This window comes from Terrapene carolina, unplaced genomic scaffold (genome assembly GCF_002925995.2).
Source record: "Terrapene carolina triunguis isolate 2854851 unplaced genomic scaffold, T_m_triunguis-2.0 Scaffold192, whole genome shotgun sequence".
NCBI lineage: Eukaryota > Metazoa > Chordata > Testudines > Emydidae > Terrapene > Terrapene triunguis.
The window spans coordinates 6,959,994-6,984,181 of record NW_020664543.1 but is presented as its reverse complement, the minus strand read 5'-3'; the positions used below and the strand labels follow the sequence as shown (position 1 = coordinate 6,984,181).

The window sequence follows — 24,188 nt, the reverse complement described above, 5'->3', positions numbered from 1 at the left end:
GGAGCTTTGGGAACAGCTCGCTGAATTACAGTCAGGTCTCCAGATCGACACTTGGAGTTGCTGAGAGTATTGATCAGCTATCAGATCTCTGAGTGCCTAACCTGACTTTCCTTAATGAACTAAATATAAAACTTACATTCCTCTTTTAGCAAATTGGTTACCTTGGCAAATGTGATGTTTTGACTAGAAATGCCTTTTGGATTTGTTTTATTGATACAGTCTTTGTTAGAAAAATATATTTACTTAAATTTCCCTTATATTTAATTCATGCATGTAAGGAAGCATGCTATTCTGGGCTGTATTCTTCTTCAAACTGCAAATTCTTCTGCAGTCTTCCCTAAATCTGTAGCTCTTCCTCTAACCATACATATGAGGATGAGGTAATATTTGAGATGTCAACTGGTGTAGTTTTATCTCCTCCAGTTGATCCAGCACAAATTAATAAATATAAAACCCGCTAAACAAACAGAAAAGTGCACAAGAAACTTTTATTTCACATGTGTATTTTTATAGTGAATAATTTATTGCAAATTGGAACTGAAGTTTAATGCTGTCTCATAAATTTTACAACCACTTCTACTTGTCCTTTGAAAAACCTCTTTTAATCTTAGTGTGTTTTTGATCACTTTATAAAATCTTCCTTTACTTAGACCTTTTTGTATGTGAGGCATTTCTAATGACATTTTAGATTATGCTGTTTGTGTGCTAGCCCTTTTTTATTTTTTATTATTAAAGATGCAGTCTTTTTGAAGTCTTTTTCTTGGGGCTCTGTTAAGCACTCTTTCGTGTATAAATCCTGTGTTAGAGTTTAGAACATCCTCCTGTGTTCTGCTAGCAGACATTTTCTATCAGTGCAGTAGTTCAAAGGTGGCTATGCTCTGATAGCAAAGATTGGCCACAATTTTCAAGTCTGGATACTTACAGTTAGGAGTGAAATCCTGACTCCATTGACTTCTGTGGATGTTTTGCCATTGATTTCAGTAGGGCCATGATTTCACACTAGATACCCAATTTTCAGAGGCATTGAGCACACACATTGTTTATATTTAGATGATTAACTGTTGATTTAGGTGCTCAGTGTTACTGTAGGCACAACCAAATTTGACATTTTTGCTATAAGATTTCAATATTATACCTCTCATTCATTTGCACACCACTGAGCCTTTGGTTTTTAAATCCACTATTTTTCTCTCATCTTACCCAAATGTTTTTGCCTGTGGAGGCTACTTTTTTTTAATCCAGGCACAATTTGATAGGTGAGGAGTAAAACTTTCAAAAGTCTTATTGAAAGTCTATAGAAAAGTAAACATGATTTTTGGCTCCTATGTCAGTCACTTAGGACTAAACATTTTACCAGATGGCTTCACTTCCTTCTAACGGTGACTTAAAATTCGGGAATGTCTTAATGTCCATTAAACCTGAGATAACACATACATCACATTTGATACTCTTAGTTGGTCTTTCGGTTGCCTTCACTCATGCTCACTGATATGGACTTCTTATCTTGAGTGTAGATGCCAAGCATAGATGTAGAATATCAGTAGTTGCCATGAGAGTCCCAGCCCTACCATGTTACTCTTCTAGGTTTTGTCATACATCTTGACACTTCTTCCCAAAAAGAAATGTCTAAATAGTAAAGGAAAATAAAATACATATGGCTTGATTAACCTTTTAGGCTTGGCCACCCTTGAATATGGGGTGGTGTGTAGCTGTGCCACCCTAAAAATAGAACCAGAAAGGCTTTGTGCTTTAGAGATGCCTCTCTGAGACACGATTCCTCTTTAGCTCCCTTTTTATTCTGAGAGTGGGGTTGAATAGGGGTTGAAATATGTTGCATTAGCACTGTACAAGATGCAGCATACTCCTCCCCTCTTGCATCCAACCAACTCTGGTAGTCAATGTGTAAGGGATGTGGGCTGGAGCCATACCTCCATCTACTATCAGCCCTCCTTTTCCCCCCCCCTCCTTTTCTCTTTCCTCTGACTTGCTTGCAGGGAGGAATATCAGGGAGCACAACCCCTTCTCTCTACCCATATCTGGACCCAAGGTCCAGATAGGTCCTATGCAACTGCACGGGGATGTGTGGTGGTGGAGAGTCGTTACCTCATTTTACTCTCCTGTGTTCTACATAACACTAAGATATTTTTCTAGACCATAGTTGGCAGCTGTTGTGACTACTAAGAAGACAGATGTTGGATCTGGTACCTGAGAATCCCTCTAAAGTTCCATACAGTCTGTTAAGTGATTGTAAAAATGACATCCCCTTACTCATTAGATCTGGTCTCTGTGTGTATTCAGATATCTGCTTGCTTGCTTACTTACTTACTATATCTGCTTACTTTAGAGGGGGGAAACCTTTTTACTACTGTTATCCCTGCAGAATCAACCCAGTTCAGGCAGTCTGAAACTGTTGCTTTTTATGACTTGCACATCAGCAGAAGAATTGTTAACTAAATTCTACGTGCCAGGCTATCTGCACAGATTATGCATCTAGTTACGCCTGTGCAACCACAGGGAACAGAGTTGCACAGATGACACTGAGGAGTGGGGAGGTGTGAAAGGTCTAGATTGGATATTAGGAAATACTATTTCACTAGGAGAGTGGTGAAGCACTGGAATGGGTTACCTAAGGAGGTGGTGGAATCTCCATCCTTAGAGGTTTTTAAGGCCTGGCTTGACAAAGCCCTGCCTGGGATGATTATGTTGGGGTTAGTCCTGCTTTGAGCAGGGGATTGGACTAGAACCTCCTGATGTCTCTTCCAACCCTAATCTTCTATGATTTTATGATATCCTCCGAGGACAACAGGGTTGCATGGATGTAACTAAAGAGCAGCATTTGGTGTTGGAATCTTTATAGCAAGTGAAGATACATGATGCAATAAGAGCATAACATAATTTTCAGATCTCAGTCTGTGTTTGACATGATGGTAAATAAATAAGCCTCATTCTACTTCTAAATTGAGCAAATTCAATATTAAAATTGTGACAGTAAATGTGGAACTCCATTATGACATTTTTTTCAAAGCCACTTTTCAGAGTAGAATTGCACTTTCATAGAAGATTAGGGTTAGAAGAGACATCTAGTCCAAACCTCTGCGTAAAGCAGGATCAACCCCAACTAAATTACCCCTACCCTCCAGCCTATCTACCTCTCCTTCCAGCTTAGTGTCATCTGCAAACTTGCTGAGGGTGAAATCCATCCCATCATTCAGATCATTAATGAAGATGTAGAACAAAACCAGCCCCATGACCAACCACTGGGGCAATCCGCTTGATACCGGCTGCCAACTAGACATCGAGCTGTTGATCACTACCCGTTGAGCCCGACGATCTAGCCAGCTTTCTATCCACCTGGTAGGCTATTCATTCAGACTATACTTCAAAAGCTTTGCTAAAGTCAAGGTATATCACGTCCATCGCTTTCCCCATATCCACAGAGCCAGTTATCTTGTCATAGAAGGCAATCAGGTTGGTCAGGCGCCCTTTGTGAATCCATGTTGACTGTTCCTGATCACCTTCCCCTCTTCCAAGTGCTTTAAATACATGTTGTCCTGTAAAGCATGATCATGGACGATGTTCTTTGGCAGTGTAGCATTAGTCTGCAGCTAGTGGCTAGCGGGCAATCAAAAGCACAAGATACTCACTTCTAGAAGTGGGTACTCATTCAAAGAACACATCTATTTTGTGTGGGGGGAAAACTTTAATTTGTGCATTAAATTTTTGAAGAGGAATAAAAATGGAGGAGAAAACTTGGGTTACTTTTACACTTGGCAGTTCTTCTGAGTTACGTGTTAAATTCATAAAGAGAGAGTTTCCACTTCACATAAACTGAATACAAAAGAGAAAATATTTAAAATATTTGAGCTATGCAAGGGGTAAGGAAGGGCCAAATGGAGCTTTGTTATCTGTAAAAAGAAACAATATTTCATGGGAACAGTTGATGTAAAATGTGTCTTTATTACTTTGTTAGCTCTTTGGGGCAGGGATCATGTCTTCCTTTGTTTTTATAGTGGTGAACATGCTGTCAGTGCTCAGTAAATAAATATTAAAAGTGTGAACCTTTTTCAGTGTGTTTCTTGGTGCCTCTGCAATTTATTGTAATGGCCAGCAGATGGTGAACTTCTTCCATTCTATGTAATAAAGGAAAACCTACTTTTCTTTGTACTGGAGAATGTGATCTATGTGGATAAGCAGTATGTTTTAGCTTTGATTAATATTCTGTTATCCTACTATTGGTAATTTAATTCTTACAGGTAGACTGTAGCAGTTTCTGAAGACATTTTAAAAATAAGCCATTTATTTCAAAGAAAGATGTTTATGAATTACGGTTTTGAGAGCAACTAAAACTCAGGTTTGAGGAACATAACCCAAGATTACCACCTCCCTTTTAAAAATCAGAGTAAAAGAGCACTTGTTGCCCTGCTGTACTCTGTTATTTTTGTACTGTTTGTGTATATGCTATTTTGATTATGGAAATGGCTGTTTTTCCTAGGAACCTACTTACCTGTTACATTTGTAAAATAAATGCAGATTGTCAGATTTTTTTTTTCCTGCCAGAGTGGGATTGGGTAATGCTGGACTTGATGGGACAAGAGAGGTCTTCATTTCAAAAATTGGGAGGGTAGATTTAAACTAGTATTGTATAGTTAGATTTTAATAGAAATCTGACCTTTCAAACTGAATTAGTAGATATTGTTTATAGACGTGTAGATTATGCCTTAAAACCAGTCCTGTTGTGTTGCACCACTCCAGGAGGAACCCACATTTTCTCCCACTGGTTCCTAGTAGGAAATCATTTGCTACTCTCTTTTATCAGTAGAAAATTACTTCCTCTTCCCATGCCAGCCCACTGTCCTGGCTGGTGTCTGGGGGTGATGAAGCTGGAATCAAGGCTGTGGCCACTCCCTGTCCACCTGCATTGGCACCCTTGTCTACTACTTCCAGAGGTGAACAGGGAAGACTGCAAAGGGACTCCCCCTTATGTCCTGTATGGTTTGATTAAGGCTAAGCAACAGTCCCACTTAGAGCCCTTTTCAAGCTTCTACTTATAAAACTGAGCAATGCTGCTTCTTTTTTAAGGTCCACTTAAAAATAACAAAGAGGTGCCTAAGTATATCTGAACACACTTTTCCAGTTTTAAAATACTTGAGTAATCTTTTGTGGGTAAGATTGAACATGACATCTGTTTTTTTTTGTTTTTGTTTTTAAACCTGAAGCTTTCTCTAGCCATCACATAGCCTGAAAAGAAACAGCCTGTATTGAGAGAAAGTATAGATTTACATACAGATAAAGATTTGTTGTCTTGCAATATAAAATAAATCCTGGCAGAATAAAATTCTGTTAAGGGTAGGAATGTTATGACTCACTGGAGACAATCTTTGCATTTTTATATTCCTTTTGTTCTTTTTCCTCCTAGTTTTTGTTTATCCAAACCATTCACTGCACTGCAATCACTATTGTTTATCCTCACACTTTATTGATATTTACTGATGCCAGAAGAAAGGTACGCTCCAGTTGGTACATTTCAATGTTCCCTGCTGCTTAGATGAAAGCTGGGACTGTTTTCCTCATGGAAAGTTGGTTTGTGTTTCAATTTTCATAGAAGTGACTAATTTATACTGTACATCCAACAATTGTCTCTCTCTTCATAAACACTTAATTCATCTCAGCATCTCTTGGCATAACTCACAGCTGAATTTTTTGCTGGGAGGGAAAGAATGTAAGGTATTTTAATAGTCTGACTTGACTTTAATAGTACATGGCTATTTATTAGTAGGTACATTGATTAAGGGGATATATTTTTATCTTAATGTGAATGGATTTGCACTGTACATAGAAAGATTCTTCTCTATAACCTCAAACTTAACATGGTCAAAGACAGGCTTATAATGCTTTCTCCCAGATCCTCTTCTTTACTTCTATTCTCCATTATGATCTAGATTATAGCCATTCTGCCTATGACTCGAGCCCATAACATGAGACTTATTTTCATCTCTCCCTTTCCTTTACATATACAATTCTGACACTTTTTACTCCACATGTTTGTTCTAAAAATACACCCTGTCCTTTCTTCTCTGGTGAACAAAGTTCTTCTCAATGCCCTAATCATCTTCTTGCTTAAATACTGCAGTCTTGTCCTTTTCAGGACTATCCCTACCCCCTCCAGTCAATGAGGCTGACATGAAATGAAACTCGCAAAACATTTCTGGCCCATTGCTTTGACCATGTTACTCTCCACTCCCACCCTTTAAATTGCTGGTTCCCCATGAAACTCAACATTAATTTCAAACTTCTTGTCTTTGCCTTCTAGCTCTTACAGTGGTCAGTATGTGCTTATGTTTCTGACCTGCTCTCTTGTAGCTTTTCCTCCACTCTTGTGCTCTGTAGTGATGCCAGCCTCCATCCTGGTTTCTTTTCCTTCTCTTACAGTTCCCATACCTTATTCTGTGCTGCCCTTTATATTTAGAATGCCGGCCTCAAACTTGTTTACCAAAGAACCTACTTCACTGCATTCGGGTCTATTCTAAAATCTGACATCTGTTGTCTTGTCTATGAGAAATAAGAGGAGGAAAGATAAGAGCCCTTAAAGTTTGCACAATCTTTGGTGTAGAACCACTGATCTTGCTATTTTCGCCTTTTTTCTTCCTTTCCCCTCATGGGCCTGCTCTGTGGCCCTCACTTGCATTTAAATGTTATATTCCATGTGTTTATTTGTGAGCTGCCTTAGTTCTTCAGTGTGGCTAGGGCTAGGGCCTAGAAATAGCCACGCAAGCAGAGTTCCATCTTATGGATTCATTTATCCTCAACGATAGTAAGAAATCAAACAAGATTGTAAGCTCTTGGGGGTAGGGATTGCTTCTCCCTTTGTGTTCATACATTACCTGGCACAGTGGGGCCCTGATCTTGATTGCAGCCTCTGGGCACTACTGCAATATCAAAAGGTTATTCCTTCCTGTGGTATTTAGACCTTATCCTGGAAATATACATCCTATTTTAAAGAAGAGTGTTTTTTCTATGTGTCTTTTTCCTAATTTCCTGTTTATATTTCTTTCTCCCAATCTATAGTCCAGGTATCTAATCTTGCAGTGATAAGAACACTGCAGCACATTGTTTTGTAGGTTTTCTAGTATAATAACCTTTGAAAGAGCAACTTTTATTTCAGCACCACATACAAGATCTGTATTGATACTCTAGGCATTCCCATGGCAAGAAGTCATGAGCTGTAGAAGTTGGGTTATATGCGTTTTAAAAAGCAGAGGCTATTGTTACTTTAAGCTGACATCATTTGTGACATGGGCCATATGGGAGCTCTATGTAATAGACAGTACATACATTTCTAACTTGTTTTCATAATCTATTTAACAAATAAAAGAAAATCTAATGTTTAATATTTAAATAATGTTTAATTTTTAAACAAAGGGGTTTTTGTTGTTTTAATCCATTATTAAAACAGGATAGAAATTTTGCCTACAGCTCTCTATGAAGGACTTCCATAATGCAAGTGTCATAAATGATGATGGTTTTGGTCACCATTATGTAGAAGGTTCATACAGTAACTGTGATTTAAAGTCTCTATTTTCAAATAAATTTGACTGTGTTTTTCACCTTTTAAACTTTCATACTGCTGGATGACTAAAACAGGAACATTTTTATCTTTCATGATAGAATTAAATCTTTTTTTAATGTATTTATAACTCTTGAATCATAATTAAGAAACAAATGTGTAAGCACTACATTTTTTGTGCAAAGAAATGACTGATTATAAAACTAGGCATTTAAATTCTAACTATTATGATTCTAGCAACCTGGTAAAATGTTATGAAAAAAATATGATTTAACAAATGTTAGGGGCACAATTAAAATATTTTGATTACCCTAATATCTTGTCTGGGGCAGAACAATTTGATGGGTAATAGTTTCAAGAAGAGGACCACGTTTATTGTGAGATGTTGATTGTAGTTTAAAAGTTCTATTTGTCTTTTTTGGCTCCTGCTTCATATTGTACTGCAGGAAATGGTGGTAATGAATAAGTATGGGGTGTGCATCTTTTCTTGGTTAGTGATGAATTAGTGTCTGACTGCTGTTAGTGGGCCCTCTGTTGCTTAGTATTCTGTTTTTCTAGTATAGAGGTACTGATTACCTTGTTAAAAATGCCATGCTACTCTTTGCAGGAGTAACAGTAATACATTGCAATTATCAGACAAAACTGTGTAAAGGACATGCAAAGGTCCAATGTACCACTTCTCTTAAGAAGTGTTGCACAGGCCTTCTGAACCGTGGGGGAGGGGGAAGAGTGAGCAGGAAGAATTTCACTAGCAGTTTCATTTTAGGGTCTCAGAAGACTTCCCAAATGTTAATTAAGCTGCTGTTCAACCTTAATTCAGCCCCCTTGTGCACATGCATTGTGATAGCTTTAATTAAATGAACACATGCTATTTTTTTTTCAGAGGACTCCTGCCTCAATGAGTCCTCTGAACACAGAATTATTAATTTCCTCGTGGACTTTTCTATGGCATTCTCCACTATATTATCTGAGTGCTTCATAAACAGAAATGAATCTGTTTTCACAAGACCTCTGTGAGATGAGGCAGTATTATTTATCTCCATTTCACAGATGGAGAACTGAGGGTAAGAAATATTAAGGTAAAAAGACACCTAGGACCTAATTTTTCAGAGTACTTAGCATTATATAGCACTTCATATGATCGGAGGGTAGCTGCCATTGACTTTATTTGCAGTTGTGAGTGCTCAGCCCTTTTGTCAATCAGACTGCAGGATGTCAAGTTGAGCATCTGGTATGTGAGGCATACACAATTAATGACCACGTCTGAAAAGTTTGTCTTAAGTGACTTGATTGGCATCATGTAGGAACTCTGTGGCAGAAGCAAGAATAGAAATCAGTTCTCCAGGGCAGCATTCAACTGTCTTTACCATGAGACTGCCCTTTCTCTTCCTGCAGACCCCTGCCTCATTCACTGCATACCTTCCGAGCTTCTGTAACAAATCAGGTAGGGATACTACAGACAAGACAGCCCTTATTCAGCTCCAGAGGAGGTCCATCATTCACACTGAATGAAGCAGGGGTCCTGTGGAAAAATTATTATGCGATCATAAAGACTGTATCATAAAGCACACACACAGGGGGCTGAATTAAGCTTACACTCTTCTTCCTCTTATGTGGCATCTCCATTACTGGAGGTTTGTAACCATGGTAGCCCATTCTGTATGATCCTCTGCTAATCAATTTGTGGATAAATAATCCTTTTGATCCACCATTTATACCATCTCATCTGTCCAAGATCATCTTTTTCTGCTTAGTGTTTTTCTGTCGTCCGCTTTCTCTTCCAGTATCCATAACATGTATTGACTGCTGAACCTCTTAAAATTTGCCCTGCAAATTGAATCTTTCTTTTCATAAGATTTCTGACTAGCATTTGCTGAGTTTCAGTCATCTCCAATACGGTCTTGTTGGTTACTTGGTCTATCCATGATATATTTTCAGATTTCTTATGTAACACCATAATTCAAAGGATTGTAATTTCTTTATTATCAATATTTTGGATGTCCGTGTTTCATAGCTGTAATTTAACACAGACCAAATGTAAGATTTTAAGAGTTGGAATTTAGTCTTCACATTTATGTCCCTTCTCGCAGGGCTCTGGAGCTGTGCTCCGGCTCCAGGCAAAAACCTGCAGCTCCGCTGCTCTGGAGCTGCTCCGCGCTCCAGCTCTGGGCTCCGCTCCAAAGCCCTGCCTTCTGATCAGATATTTAGGTTAAGGCAGCCTTAATTCTGGCATTTCCTAGCTTTTGAGTGCTTGACTTTGCAACCGTAGTAATATTCTTTTTAAATAATTTTTTTGTATGTAATTTCCTAGGTTTTTGAAAGAGGAAACTGAACATACAAATTCCATCATGTGGCATCATATTAACACCCCCATGGGTAATCTGCAGGGTTGGAATCTTTAGCTCCACCACGCAGACCTCTCTCACGTGAGCTAAGGGGGTAACTGATAGCAGGTAGAAAAGTCTGTGCCACAAGAGCACACTCCCTTCCAGAGCCTGGAATAGAACCCAAGACTTCTGAGTCTCACCATTCCTTTGCTGTCAGCAAATATCTGTGAAACCCACTGGCAGAGTGTCCCATCTCCGTCCCAAGTGGTTGTCTAAACAGCATAAATATTCTTTTGTCAGCTATCACATTGAACATTTGGGTTTGGGGAACTCTGTGCTTCCTGCTCATCAAAGAACTGAAACAATGTTCTTGAGGCACTGAATTACCAGCTGTTGGGCTCTGACTAGAGCTGAACTGCCAGTGCCATAAGGAGTTAAAAATCTTGACGAACTAGCGGAACTCTAACCTGTGTCTGGTGTAAGAGATCTGAGACCAAAGAGCAGGGATCCAGTCAAATGATACCTTCAAAGAAGAATAACGGATGGTGTGTAATTTCCCTTCCATGTTGGATGAAATGATTTTTATGTATGGTTTTATCAAGCCCTTTGATCCTTCTGATGAAATGTGCTATGAACGGAAGATAATTGTCATATCACTGTGACCCTACTCGTGACATCAACTGAAAATTATCTCACCAATACTACAAGCTGCTTCATAATATAGCCTTTCTGTTTCTGAATATTATTCCACTGCCATAAATGCTTTAGTCATCATTAATTATGTGGAGCCTTTTCTTATTTTCCCTTGAACTTAGGAAATTGTTCCAAAGTTATTACTTTGTCTATCATGTAGAGACCCAGGAATTTGATAGGCACAATATAATTATCAGTTTAGGGTGGGATTTTCCAAAAGCACCTAGGGGCATTAGGAGCACAAGTCTAATTGAAGTTGTGTGCATGATGTTAGAATTCTAATGTTCTATATTATCAACAATTCACTTCCAAATAAGTTTTTCCCCCTCCAACTTTAGGCTATGTCTTCTGATGTTAAAAACACTATCCCTGGAGCAAAATCTGGGTATTTTTAGAAAATGCAATCTTTTAATATCACAAAATAAAACCTAACTGTACTGGGCCAGTGCAAATCTTCTTTAGGAATAAATGGATTAAAATATACACAATTGTAAAGAATAAAATTCCAGCTAAATTAATAATTGTCGTATCACCCAACATTCATATCTATATAACAAGGAGAAACAAAGAAAACATGTTGAAATAACATAGCATTACATGATATGTTAAATATTGTGAATTTATTTTTGAAGAGTATTTGAGAAATTTATTAATCTTTCCACTGTTTTTAAAATGCTTCAATGTAGATGCTACAAAAACACCATTTCCCCTCTTATTCGGTTAACCAATTTATTTTTAATCTGCATAACCTCACATAGTATTTTCTCCTGTATCTATTACTTTAAAAATATTTTGAGATCAAGATATCTGTCCACTGTGTTGTTAGATGTGAATTCTTTATATTCTGGTTGTTACTGTTTTGTGATGACAGGGAAAGATACAAGTATAATGGGAAGCTAGCGTTAAGGTCACATTCTATGAGTCCACCTCACCGGTCAGATGAGGACAACTGTGCCATGCAGATGCCTGTAAGATACTTCTTTACTTTTTTGTAATAAATTTGATCTTGTTTCAGTGAATTATTTGTATGTAGCCCCATAAAATTGTCATTTCTAATTGTAAAGGTCATCCCTGTGTGCGGGCAGAGAAATGTAGCAAACAACAGTGGGAAGGACTGAAGCTCACCAAAGTCCGTGCTCTGCAGTTGCCAAAAAAAAAAATTTACATTGATTACTTGCACTTTGTCCTAGGTGGATGACCCTGATTAAGTGCAGAACAAGGCTGGTCAGCTGCATTGTTCCCATTAAACAATTTAGCAAATTAACTGCTGTTGATGTCATCTTGTATTTTTCAATCATAGATTAAAGAAAACTGCTGAGGCTTTTTTGGCTGCATTTAATGATAGTTGACCTTTTGAAGGACTGTATTTTGGACTGATTGTTTTATCCAGTATCAGACAACCAGTGTTATGGCTTAGCAAGAGAGACTAAACAGACTTCATATAGAATCTTTTATCGTCCCAAATATTTGGTGATGATATGTCAATTGCAAGCAATTTAAAAACAAAAGTTCTTGCTAATAAATGTATATAGTTGTCAATATATATGCTATTTCCCTTCATAAATGTGATATCTCTAGACTGTAGGTGGTATCATATTCCATATGTAATTGACATGTTTTTCAATTTAGTAGAGGTGCTAGACACTTCAAAAAAGTGTCTTATTGACCAGTATTTGCTTTATTTGAAGCAAAATAAGTGTTTAATATGAAACACTATTTTATAAAAGAAAAGGATGGTCTTACATTGAAGACTCTGGGCTGGGGATTTAGGAGATCTGGATCCTGTACCCAGCTGTGCCACAAGCTTCCTGTGTGACTTTTGGCAAGTCACGCCATCTTATTTTGCTTTCCTTCGTTATCTCAGGGTTGTCTACACAGTGCCTTAAGTTTCCACAAGAGTGATGTAAATTTTAGTCTGCACTAACATGTTGCATACTAACTGGCCTTTGTGGACCCTGCTGGAGCGCACTAACAGTTCCTTTAGTGTGTGTTAATGTAGTCCAGTTTCAAACAGTACAATGTTAGTGTGCACTAGGGAACTTCTAGTGCCCACCAGAATGTGGGCCAGTTAGTGTGCAACATACTAGTGCAGACTGAATTTACACCTCTCTTGTGTGACTAAAGCTCCGTGTAGCCAAGCCTTCAGATACCACTGTGACGAGTGCCATAGAAAAGCCTATAAATAAAATAATTCTTTTTAGCTTTGCTAAACAGTTTGGTTGTTTTGGCTGCCTGGAACAAATAGCATGGTATAGTCTATGATGTGCAGATGTTCTGGCATAATTCAGTCCCAGGTAGAGGAATTAGGGAGTTTACTTAAGAAGTAAAGAACTCCCTCAATTGTGCGCTCATTCCTTGAACTAAAAGCTCAGTTCTCTACATGGTTATGGTGTCTGAATCAGAACACATTTTCGAACAAAGAGAAGCTTGCATGCGATCTTAAAAACTTCTAGTTAAAAAAACCTAATGAGACAAAATAATTCATGCTTCCGTGCATTGTTTTTCTAACTACTGTAGTTTACTACAATTAAACTTCTATTATAGAACTGAAATAGAAATGCCTGGAATATTTTTTTCGAAGTCTTTTTAATGCATTAAATAAAATAATTAGTTACTGTTATGCTACAGTGAAACCCATTGTGAAAGACACTTGTAGCCTAAAGCAATCACCAGTCACTGCTCAGTGTTGGAAACTGCTTTTCTGGTCTGGAGCTGGTCTGCTGCTCCTCTTGGCTCTGGTGGTGGCTGTTCTGCCCAGTATCACCACTCCCTTCTATACTACAGTTCACTATCTTCAGCCATCCTCTATTTTGTGGCTGGTCAATGTGCTTGTTCCCCATCACAGGTAGTCCCACCCAGCTCTGTTTTGGGGTATTGCTAGGCATACATCAGTTCCTTGCAGAAAGGCGGATTTTGGTCTCATCTTATAAATTCACTCCCTGTGAAGGAGGTCACCACTAAGGCAGACAGGGAAAAAAAGTATGTTCCATGAAAAATTTTGAGGTTCTAAAATTTTGTTTCCCTTCCACCATGGAACGAAACTGAGACCTTTTGAAATTTTTCATGAAAAGTGTGAGAGAGAAACTCACACACCCCAGCATAGGAATATCGTAATAGCTGGGGCATTCACCTGGGATGTGGAAGATTCAGGTTTAAGTCATTGCACTGAATCAGACAGAGCAGGGACTTGAACCTGCATGTCTCAGGTGTGTGCCCTCACCACTAGTCTATTAGTTATTCTGGGGTGGGTTTTTCTATCTCTGATGTTGATTAGAAATTCCATTCTGGACCTGAGAAACCATCCCAAGAAAAGTTTAGTGAAAATGGATATGTTTCCATGAAAAGTTTAAGTTTTGACAGAAAATGCTAATTTGACAGAAAAATGTTTTATTGAAAAATTCCCAGCCAGCTTTAGTCACCACTCTGGAAACCTGCTTGGCGGGAGGAGGGGTATGTGGGGGGAGGGGAGGGTGTGTTCTTTCCGCTTTTATAATGCAGTTATATTTGTTGTTTTGTTACATTTTGAGGATATGGAAAGGGAGCAGCATTAGGCACAAATTATCTAGCAACAGGTAGGTGGTGGAGCTACCTGAATTGAAGCCAAGAGGAGCAGCAGCCCAATTCCAGACTGATGGTTTCTCGGGGGAAAAGTGAGTTTTCAAGGGGGACCAAAACTCTTCTTTCTTTTGATATGGCACCGTATTTTTTTTCCTTTGAGGGCAGTATGGTTCAACTAAAAGTTTCTTTAAATTGTATATCGGTCCACTCTTCTAATATCTCCATTTTCATATTCCAGGGAGATCAACACAAAAAACCCATTTCTTTGGACGACAGTGATCTTGAAGTTCGTCTCAATAGTTGGAATCTTGGGGTAAAATAAACAGTGTATTTATTTATTGGCTTTAAATGAAAGCTGTCTGGTAATTTAGTCTGTTTCTGAAATAGTAAACAATAACTTGGCCATTCCTTTTAGAGATGGAAACCAGTTGGAAGCAATCATGACACTTGGAAAGATAAATCATGAATAAATGTCATTTTGAGAAGAAACTGTTAAAAAACACCTCTCTATATATTATTATTTTTTAAGGGATGCTGGCATAGGCTCAACACCTCTACCTTGGTGTAAATCCAGTGATTTGCATAAATCCCTTGTGAAGCAGCCTGCAGTATTGAGGCTGATATTCCTGTAGAGTCGTGGCTTCCTAACATATTTGTAAATACTGTACTTTGTTACAAAGTTGAATGTTGACAGACTTTACTTTAGCTTGTGAGATAAGTCATCTTTCATCACATAAATTAAATCTGAAAGAGAATACTTCATTCTGAAAATGAGATCGGATGGAGTTCTCCCGCCACCAAGTTCCATAGACAACCTCAGCATATATATTTATTGGATGTTGGCAGTAATGGATGATAGGGCTCTCTGTGCTTTATTTCCACTTTTATCATTAGTAGGACTTTAATTGGGCTTAAAACATTTAGATAGGACATTAACATTTTAAAATATTCCAGCCAGCATATTTTCAGTCTGTCATCTCTCCTTAGGACACAGACATATTTTTAATAGTATTTTAATGTGCTGTGTGTTTTTGGCATTACAATCTACATGAGGCAAATACATTTAGACAATTAATGTATTTCTTATAAATAGGACGAAAGGAGTTGTTTGTTAAAATCAATTCAATATTGTATTTAAAATATTCTGTATTTTTTCGTACATTTGTGTGTGCATACAGATTTAGCACGTCAGGTTTGATCTTTTTCTGTTGATCTTTAGCAATTCAAGTTTTCTAGACTTGAACAAGTTTAGATTCTACTTTGATTTAAGATAGCTACCATATTGAGATTTTTCTCTCTTCATTCCTTCAGTTACACTCCTCACTATCTCATCACTCATCAGTATGGAACCTGAACAGCAGGGATTTGATAAAGTCCCTACTCTTTATAGCAATATTCTCTCATGATATTTTGTCTAATCCTTCTCCAATTTGATTAGGATTATGGATCTAGTCTAGTGGATCTGGAATCATCCAGTTTTCATCCAGTTGAATAGGTTTTTTTTCCCCTCACCCTTTTCTTTTTTCATCAGTTTTTCCACTTTGTATTTATTTCTGTGGAGCCAGATTCTCAGAAGATTGTTTGGATACTTATTGTACAGAAGTATAATTAGTGTATAGGTTTTGTCTGAGTAAGGATTTGAGGATTGGGTTCAGTGTTCTGGAGTGGTGGTGGACACTCCACACTTAATGCTGAAGCTTCTTCATATAAACCCATGACTTTACCAAAAAGAAGTCAATCCCCCTGAAATTTCCTATGTTGTATCTCATCGCAGAGTAGAGTTTTCTAGAGAGTTTGGAAGAAATTGGGAAAGGAATGTTACAGTTACAATGTTTGAAGAATTTTTCTGTCATTCAGTTTTCAAAAAGTTTTCTAATATTTTTTGATTTGTATCTTCAAAATTGCTATAAATGTGTTTGATCTTGCTGAGGTGCCATTTGCAATTCTAAATTATTTTCTTTTTTTGAGGAGTTTGGGATTATTTCAGGAACAATGAAGATATAAGAGCTGTTTGTGTGTGTACAGTGCAATATTTAAAAAAAGCATAAAAATTCAAAAGTTGCTCATATAAAATGGACCTTTCATTAACTCCAGGCTTTGCTACAGCAGCCTAGGCTGAGCAAGAGGTGTGGGAATTACTGGGTAAGTGATGGAGGAGGGCGTGGATGGGAGAGAGTGGGAGACTGTTGGATGTATGGAGATGGGATGAAGAAGAGCACGGAGGGCTAGGGAATAGAAAAGGGGCATGAAAGGGGAACAGGGGAAAGCGAACACTGAACTGCAAGTGACTGGCAGAGGCACAGGCAATATGCTTCCTATTAAAAGATCCATTTCCAATATTACTATAGCATCAGATCATTACTCATGTAAAAAAATGATGGCCAAGATGTTCAGAAGTGACTAGTGATTTTTGGTATCTGTTCTTGGCTGCCCAACTTGACACCTTAAAGGGGCCTGATTTTCATAAAGTACCAAGCACCACCCTCTGAAAAACAGGCCCCTTTAAGGTATCTCCTACTGGGCATTGAAAAATTGAGATACTCCAAATTGCTCATTGCTTTTGAAAATCTTGGCCTACACAGTTATGTAAATCTGCTGCACGATATAACCCATCATATCACTAAACAGATCAGTTATTCATAAAAATGTTCGTCTACTCCACCAACAAAATCATGCAATGAATAAACTTACAGATCTCTGAAAAATTAATATATTCTGAGAGTATATTCATTTGAAAACCTTTCCTGCGTGGTTAACAAACAATATACTCAATAGTATACCTCACACATTTCCATTACGAAACAGGAAACGTTAAGGTTGAAAGGCTGTAATAATATGATGTGGTGAAAGTAAGTATTGAAGGATTATATTGCATTGAGGTACTGAGTGTTCATTTAACCTTTTTTTTTTTCTTGATGTAAATCTGTAACTTTTTGGTAGGGGTGGAGGGGGTGGAGGTAGGAATGTTAGCTGGGTTCAGCTGAAACACACTTTCAACCTGAACACTTTGTTTAAAATGTTGTTTATTTGGGTTAAGATAACATTTTTCTAGTCTATCTTCCATTTGGTCAAATGTCCGAATGCTGCTTATTTTTTTTATGCTGTGTCCAACACGTATGGACATAACCATATTTAGAAATCTTGGCCAGTGTTTTGCATTCATGGTGTATGGTTTTCTTCAGTAAAAATGTAAGCGATAACAGAGAACTTCTGTTTTTTTGCTTCTTTTTCACAGTATTCTCTCTCATGCTTTGGTGCCTGTTGACATTCTAAATGTAAATTGCACACTTGCTTTTCTTCTTCCCAGAAGAGGAAAAGCTTGACCTTGAGCCAGTTCACTAGCTCTCTGCCTGCTTGTTCCAAATCTAAAGGGGAGATGAACGAAAGGGCACTAGATGCACCTTCTTGGCCCTGAGAGCAACTCAACTTTTATACAGCGATAAAAGATCAATTTCTACCATTTTAAGACTTCTCTGAAAAACACATTTTTAAAAGATTCTAAATTACATACCGTGAAATTACCTGAATACTAAACTTCCAAACAGCCTTTTCAGTAGTAGTCGATGCTATACAAGTAATTCCTTGCAGGGGACAATAACAAGAACTTAACAGGCATTTGCAGACTATTGAGAAGTGCATTGTATGAATATCTAGATAGATTAGATTACAAAAATGTGCACGTTTTTTAAACATGTTAAGTATTTGAATAGTTGGGGAACTTCAGTCTCTGGATGTTTAACAAGTTATAATTTAGGGCTGTCAATCGCAGTTAGCTCATGTGATTAACTAAAAAAAATTAATCGCGACTAATCCCAATTTTAATCGCACTGTTAAACAATAGAATATCAATAACAATAACAAATAATAGAATTTACTAAATATTTTGGATGTTTTTCTACATTTTCATATATATTGTATTCTGTGTTGTAATTGAAATCAAAAAGTGTACAAAAACAAAACAATGTAAAACTTCAGAGCCTACAAGGAGATAATGCTGCTCTCTTAGGATCATAGAAGATTAGGGTTGGAAGAGACCTCAGGAGGTCATCTAGTCCAATCCCCTGCTCAAAGCAGCACCAACCCAAACTAAATCATCCCAGGCACGGCTGTGTCAAGCTGTCCGTTTAAAACCTCTAAAGATGGAGATTCCACCACCTCCCTAGGTAACCCATTCCAGTGCTCCACCACCCTCCTAATGAAATAGTTTTTCCTAATATCCAACCTAGACCGCCCCCACTGCAATTTGAGAACAGCTAGAGGGGGAAAGAAGCCTCAAAAGACAAGGAAAGGGTTTAAAGTGAGGGCCAATCAGCTCCTGGCTGACCAATGAGAGGTTGAGAGCTCATAGAATCATAGAAGATTAGGGTTGGAAGAGACCTCAGGAGATCATCTAGTCTAACCCCCGACTCCAAGCAGGACCAACCCCAACTAAATCATGCCAGCTGGGCCTTAAAAACCTCCAAGGATGGAGATTCCACCACCTCCCTAGGTAACCCATTCTAGTGCTTTACCACCCTCGTAGTGAAATAGTTTTTCCTAATATCCAACCTAAACCTCCTCCACTGCAAGTTGAGACCATTGCTCCTTGTTCTGTCATCTGCCACCACTGAGAACGGGCGAGCTCCATCCTCTTTGGAACCCCCCTTCAGGTAATTGAAGGCTGCTATCAAATCCCCCCTCACTCTTCTCTTCTGCAGACTAAATATGTCCAGTTCCCTCAGCCTCTCCTCATAAGTCATGTGTCCCAGCCCCCTAATCATTTTCGTTGCCCTCCGCTGGACTCTTCAATTTGTCCACATCCTTTCTGTAGTGGGGGGCCCAAAACTGGACGCAATACTCCAGATGTGGCCTCACCAGTGCCGGTGAGGGGAATAATCACTTCCCTCGATCTGCCGGCAATGCTCCTACTTTTGTAGCCGGCATTGCAAGGTATTTACGTGCCAGATATGCTAAACATTCATTTGACCCTTTTTTCTCCGGCCACCATTCCAGAGGACGTTTCCATGCTGATGAGACTCGTTAAAAATAATGCGTTAATTAAATCTGTGACTGAACTCCTTGGGGAGAGAATTGTTTGTCCCCCTGCTCTCTTTTACCTGCATTCTGCCATATATTTCATGTTATAGCAGTCTCGGATGAAGACCCAGGAGATGTAGTTCATTTTAGGAACACTTTCACTGCAGATTTGACAAAACGCAAAGAAGGTACCAATGTGAGGTTTCTACAGATAGCTACAGCACTCGACCCAAGATTTAAGAATCTCAAGTGCCTTCCAAAATCTGATTGGGATGGGGTGTGGCGCATGCTTTCAGAAATCTTAAAAGAGCAACACTTTGATGCGGAAACTACAGAACCTGAACCACCAAAGAAGAAAATCAGCCTTCTGCTAGTGACATCTGACTCAGATAATGAAAATCAACATGTGTTGGTCCACACTGCTTTGGATTGTTATTGAGTAGAACCCGTCATCAGCATGGACGCATGTGCCCTGGAATGGTGGTTGAAGCATGAAGGAACATATGAATCTTTAGCACATTTGGCACGTAAATACCTTGTGACGTCGGTTATGACAGTGCCATGAGAATGCCTGTTCTCACTTTCAGGTGACGTTGTAAACAAGAAGTGGGCAGCATTATCTCCTGCAAATGTGAACAAACTTGTTTGTTTTAACCATTGGCTGAACAAGAAGTAGGACTGAGTGGACTTGCAGGCTCTAAAATTTTACATTTTTTATTTTTGAATGCAGTTTATTTTGTACATAATTCTACATTCGTAAGTTCAACTTTCATGATAAAGAGATCGCACTATAGTACTTGTATGAGGTGAATTGCAAAATACTATTTCTTTTGGTTTTTACAGTGCAAATACTTATAATCAAAAATAACTATTAAGTGAGCACTGGACACTTTGTATTCTGTGTTGTAATTGAAATCAATATATTTGAAAATGTAGAAAACATCCAAAAATATTTAAATAAATGGTATTCCATTATTGTTTAACAGTGTGATTAATTGCGATTAATTTTTTTAATTGCTTGACAGCCCTAGTTATAATTATACTTTCTGATATTAACTAGGGGCAAAATGTGTTTTAATACTTTTTTTTTTTACCTCTAGGCGTGGCGTAGGAAACGAAATATTTCCTCCACATAAACCTGTAGGAATATAATCTAATAATCTTTTCTTTGTGGTGGGGAGGTGGAAATTCTTATTAACTGAAGGACCGGTCATCTTTTGGACAGTGCTAAAGACAGAATGTTTCCTTGAAAGTTTGTTTAATTTGATCTGCTAACTAATCTCTTAATCCCGATTCAGTTATAACACCCACAATAAGATTGGTACCAAAGCAAAGGAATTTCCAGGGCTGCCCAGAGGGTGGGGCAAGTGGGGCAATTTGCCCCGGGCCCCACAGGGGCCCCCATGAGAATATAGTATTCTATAGTATTGCAACTTTTTTTTATGGAAGGGGCCCCCAAAATTGCTTTGCTCCAAGCCCCCTGAATCCTCTGGGCAGCCCTGGGAATTTCTGGGAATTCTGAGTGTAAAAGGCAGGATTATTGGTCTAGGACTTATCAAAAGGAAGTAATAGTGGCAGATATTGTATATACAACTTTACACTTACATTAAATACATTTACCTTTCAGGGCTGTTCTGAGGATTATTTGATATTTGTAAAATGCTTTTAAAATATAAAGTGTGTAGAAGTGCTAAATATTAGAATACATGTTTCAGAAAAGATATTTAAAAGACTTCTTATTTCATATGGTTGCATACAGGCTTTCTAACATTAGGCCTGGCAGCATAAGAAGAATGAACGAACAAACAAACAAAAACACAACAACAACATAATGAAGCCCAGACAATCTCATTCTCCAACTCTAATATATGAGAACATATTTAATGTCTCCACAAATAGATTAGCATATTTGTTCTTTCGCAGTCATGGCATGTGGGGCAGTACAGAAGATGCTGCGGTACTGGAAATGCCATCTTTTGGATGAGGCAGGTTCCTTCTTTTGAGCTCTTATGGCTCTGTACATGAAATAGATCCCAAAGATGTAATTGGCTAATATACCCCATTTCTATTTAAAGAAAAATAAAGATAATAAAGAACTATTCTGTGGTATACACAAGTTGAGGAATGTGACCACACAGCCATTGCGCTATTGGTACCCTGTCATTCTTTTATTACATGTTTTAAGGATACCCTGAATATGAGGCCCTATATACAATCAAAGTCTTATTCTGTTTATTCGTGAAATCTAACATTTCCCTTCGGTTGGCTCTTGAAAAATCGTATACATTTTCTTCACTCAAAACCATAATACTCCTCTGTAAAACATTTGAGAAATTACAGGTGGATAAAGACCTGCTTTTTCTTCTTCTCATTCTTATGGGGTTTTAAGTAGGGCCTAAATAAATAAATATTACTGTATTCGATGCGCTTAAATTTATATGTCCTCTGAAATAATCTTTCTCTGAATGTCTCTCTTTAAGATAGATCCACAAGTCAAGAGTGCTTTATGGCATGAATTTTAACAATACCAACAATGGGTTTCTCATGATTAGTTTTCCCTAGGTGCTTAACGTTTCAGTCCCTGGCAGTGCAACTATTAAAAACAAATCTAACAATGTCCGGTTTTGCATGATTGTTCTGCCTAAGCCGCTCTACTGTTTAGTCCCTGCCACTGCAGCTACAGTAAAATGTGGTCTACATGTCTGGGGATAGAGCAGAAATCCTCCTGGGACATCTCCACGAAGCTCTCCTGGAGGTAATTGGAAAGCCTTTGCATCAGCTTCCTGGGGAGAGCAGCCTTATTGGGTCCTCCGTGGTATGAAACGTTTCTGCGCCAGGAGACCATCAGGTACTCCGGGATCATTGCCCTGCAGAGCATGGCGGCATACGGCCCTGGTCTTTGCAGGCTTTCCCGGAGCATTCTTTCTTTATCTCTGTCTGAGATCCTCATCAGGGTGATGTCGCTCATGGTGACCTGCTTTGAATTAGGTAGGGGAATGTTAGTATTGGGACTGCTTGCCCGTTCCTTTACAGAACTGTAACCGCCGGTTTACAGCCACGCGGTGGAGGCGGGAGAGGGGCGGCATACAGGGATCTTTCCCTGGGACAGCCGCGAGGGGGTGGGACAGGGGCAGAGTTGATGCTGGCCGGATTGCTGGCAGCATGGACTAGCATTGCTTTCAATGTGAAAGGAGGCCAGTGCTACTATCAAAGTTTTAAGCAGCCACAAGTCTCCGGCGCTTTCAAGGAGGGAGGGAGGGCGGTAGTGACGGACGGATGACGACAGTTACCCAAAAGCACCCTCGACACATTTTTTTACCCAGAAGGCATTGACGGCTCGACCCAGAATTCCAATGGGCAGCGGGGACTGCGGGAACTGTGGGATAGCTGCCCACAGTGCACCGCTTCCAATGTCGACGCTTTCCCCGTTAGTGTGGACTCACAAAGTCGAATTACTGTCCTTAGTGTGGACACACACGTTCGACTTTGCAATATCGATTCCACATATTCGATTTAAGTGAAATCGAACTACTCTCCTAGTGTAGACATACCCTTAGACTGCACAAGAAAATGAATAGGAAGCAGGAATGGAGCACAAAGTAAGTGCTGGTGTGGCATGTCTAACAGCTTTCCCCATTAACAGTCCAAGTTACTTGCATTCTACCCCTTTTTGAAAGTACCGCCAGGTTGCGCATCTTGCAGTAATCTTGAGATTGTAAAGAAATGGATCACTGTGGTGTGAGAATTGCTTCAGAGAAGGAAAATGTCCTTATCTGTTGCAGCTGTTTTCTGAGAGTCCATTTACAATGGGCCTGAGGGCTGATTTTTCCAACGAGGAATCATTGACAGTATAAGGAAAGTATCCTCATCTCAGTCTTATCAACATATAAGTTCTGAGTATATGTAAAAAATAGGATCAATAAATAAAGGCCTGATGCTGAGCTGCTAAGTGCTTGTAACTTCTTGTTTCTGGCTAAGTCAAGTCTAAACTGGTAGTCTGAATTCTTTTCTAGATTTTTGACTGTTAGTACAGTTTTAGCAGATTTGCCTTTTTATTTGTTGTGTCTAGTTATATGGGAAGAATATGGAATTTAGAATGTGTTTGCAATAGTACATTTATAAGGTCAGATCTGAAATTTAACACCGCTTCCAAATATTGTCTTGTATGTTTTTTGATTCATGGGCCTGATTGACTCTACTTTTATTTTATTTATTATTTGATTATGTATTTTTATTGCAGAATATGGCTTCTTATCAGAACTATCATGAAATGCTTTGTTTAGGGAAGTCAGTGTTTATGATTTCCGAACCAAATGGAGAGGTTAATGCTTAACAAGTGTTATGATATGAAAGCTTCAAAGTATCTTTATGATATCAACAATGTCTTCCTCTACAAGAAAAATATTTAAACATCTATTGTATCAAAAAGTGTCACATTGCTGAGCTTTTGTTGCTTCTTGCTAGTAACACTATTGCCCCATTTGTCTTAGAGCATACTTGAATATCCCTATCACACATTATATTATTTTAGCTCTTTAGATTCTAGTCATGTTTGGACACATTTGAAAAGTAGGCTTTTGATCTTGATAAATTTTGCCTTTCATAAATGGAACACTAATGTAAGATGACTTTTAAATACATTATAATAGTCTCTGTCTGAGCCTTTATTGAGTTTTATCTAAATTGATATGGGACTGTCCTTGATTAAGTTTTGCTGCCTTGAAGTTGAATTAGTCATGCAGAAAAAAAAATCTACTGTATTGCTGTTTTGAAGGAAAAAAGTTTTCCTTCTGTAAGATTAGTTGAGTTCAAATCTCCAATTATGTTGCAGCTACTTTGAACTCGTTTTGTCATTTTTGTAATTTATTTTAGAATCTGTTAAAAATATTTTTTTTAATTCTAGAGTATACAGCAGCCTAAAGACCGTAGGTATTCTATCACAAATTTTAATATACATTGCGAGTGATCAGACCTTGTTTTTAGTTTTGTTTTAGAAAAATTGCTTATCGATTGAGAGTAAAATAATTTAT

At 38.3% G+C, this 24,188-nt stretch overlaps 1 protein-coding gene across 1 annotated transcript in view; it reads left to right on the top strand.

Annotated features, from left to right (window-relative positions):
- Positions 1-24,188, top strand: part of CEP112 (centrosomal protein 112) — a 297,346-nt gene that overhangs the window by 9,233 nt on the left and 263,925 nt on the right. Inside the window, exons 5-6 of the mRNA XM_029912219.1 lie at positions 11,456-11,552; positions 14,381-14,455. Coding sequence (XP_029768079.1) covers positions 11,456-11,552; positions 14,381-14,455 — 172 coding nt within the window. The remainder of the gene's footprint in view (positions 1-11,455; positions 11,553-14,380; positions 14,456-24,188) is intronic.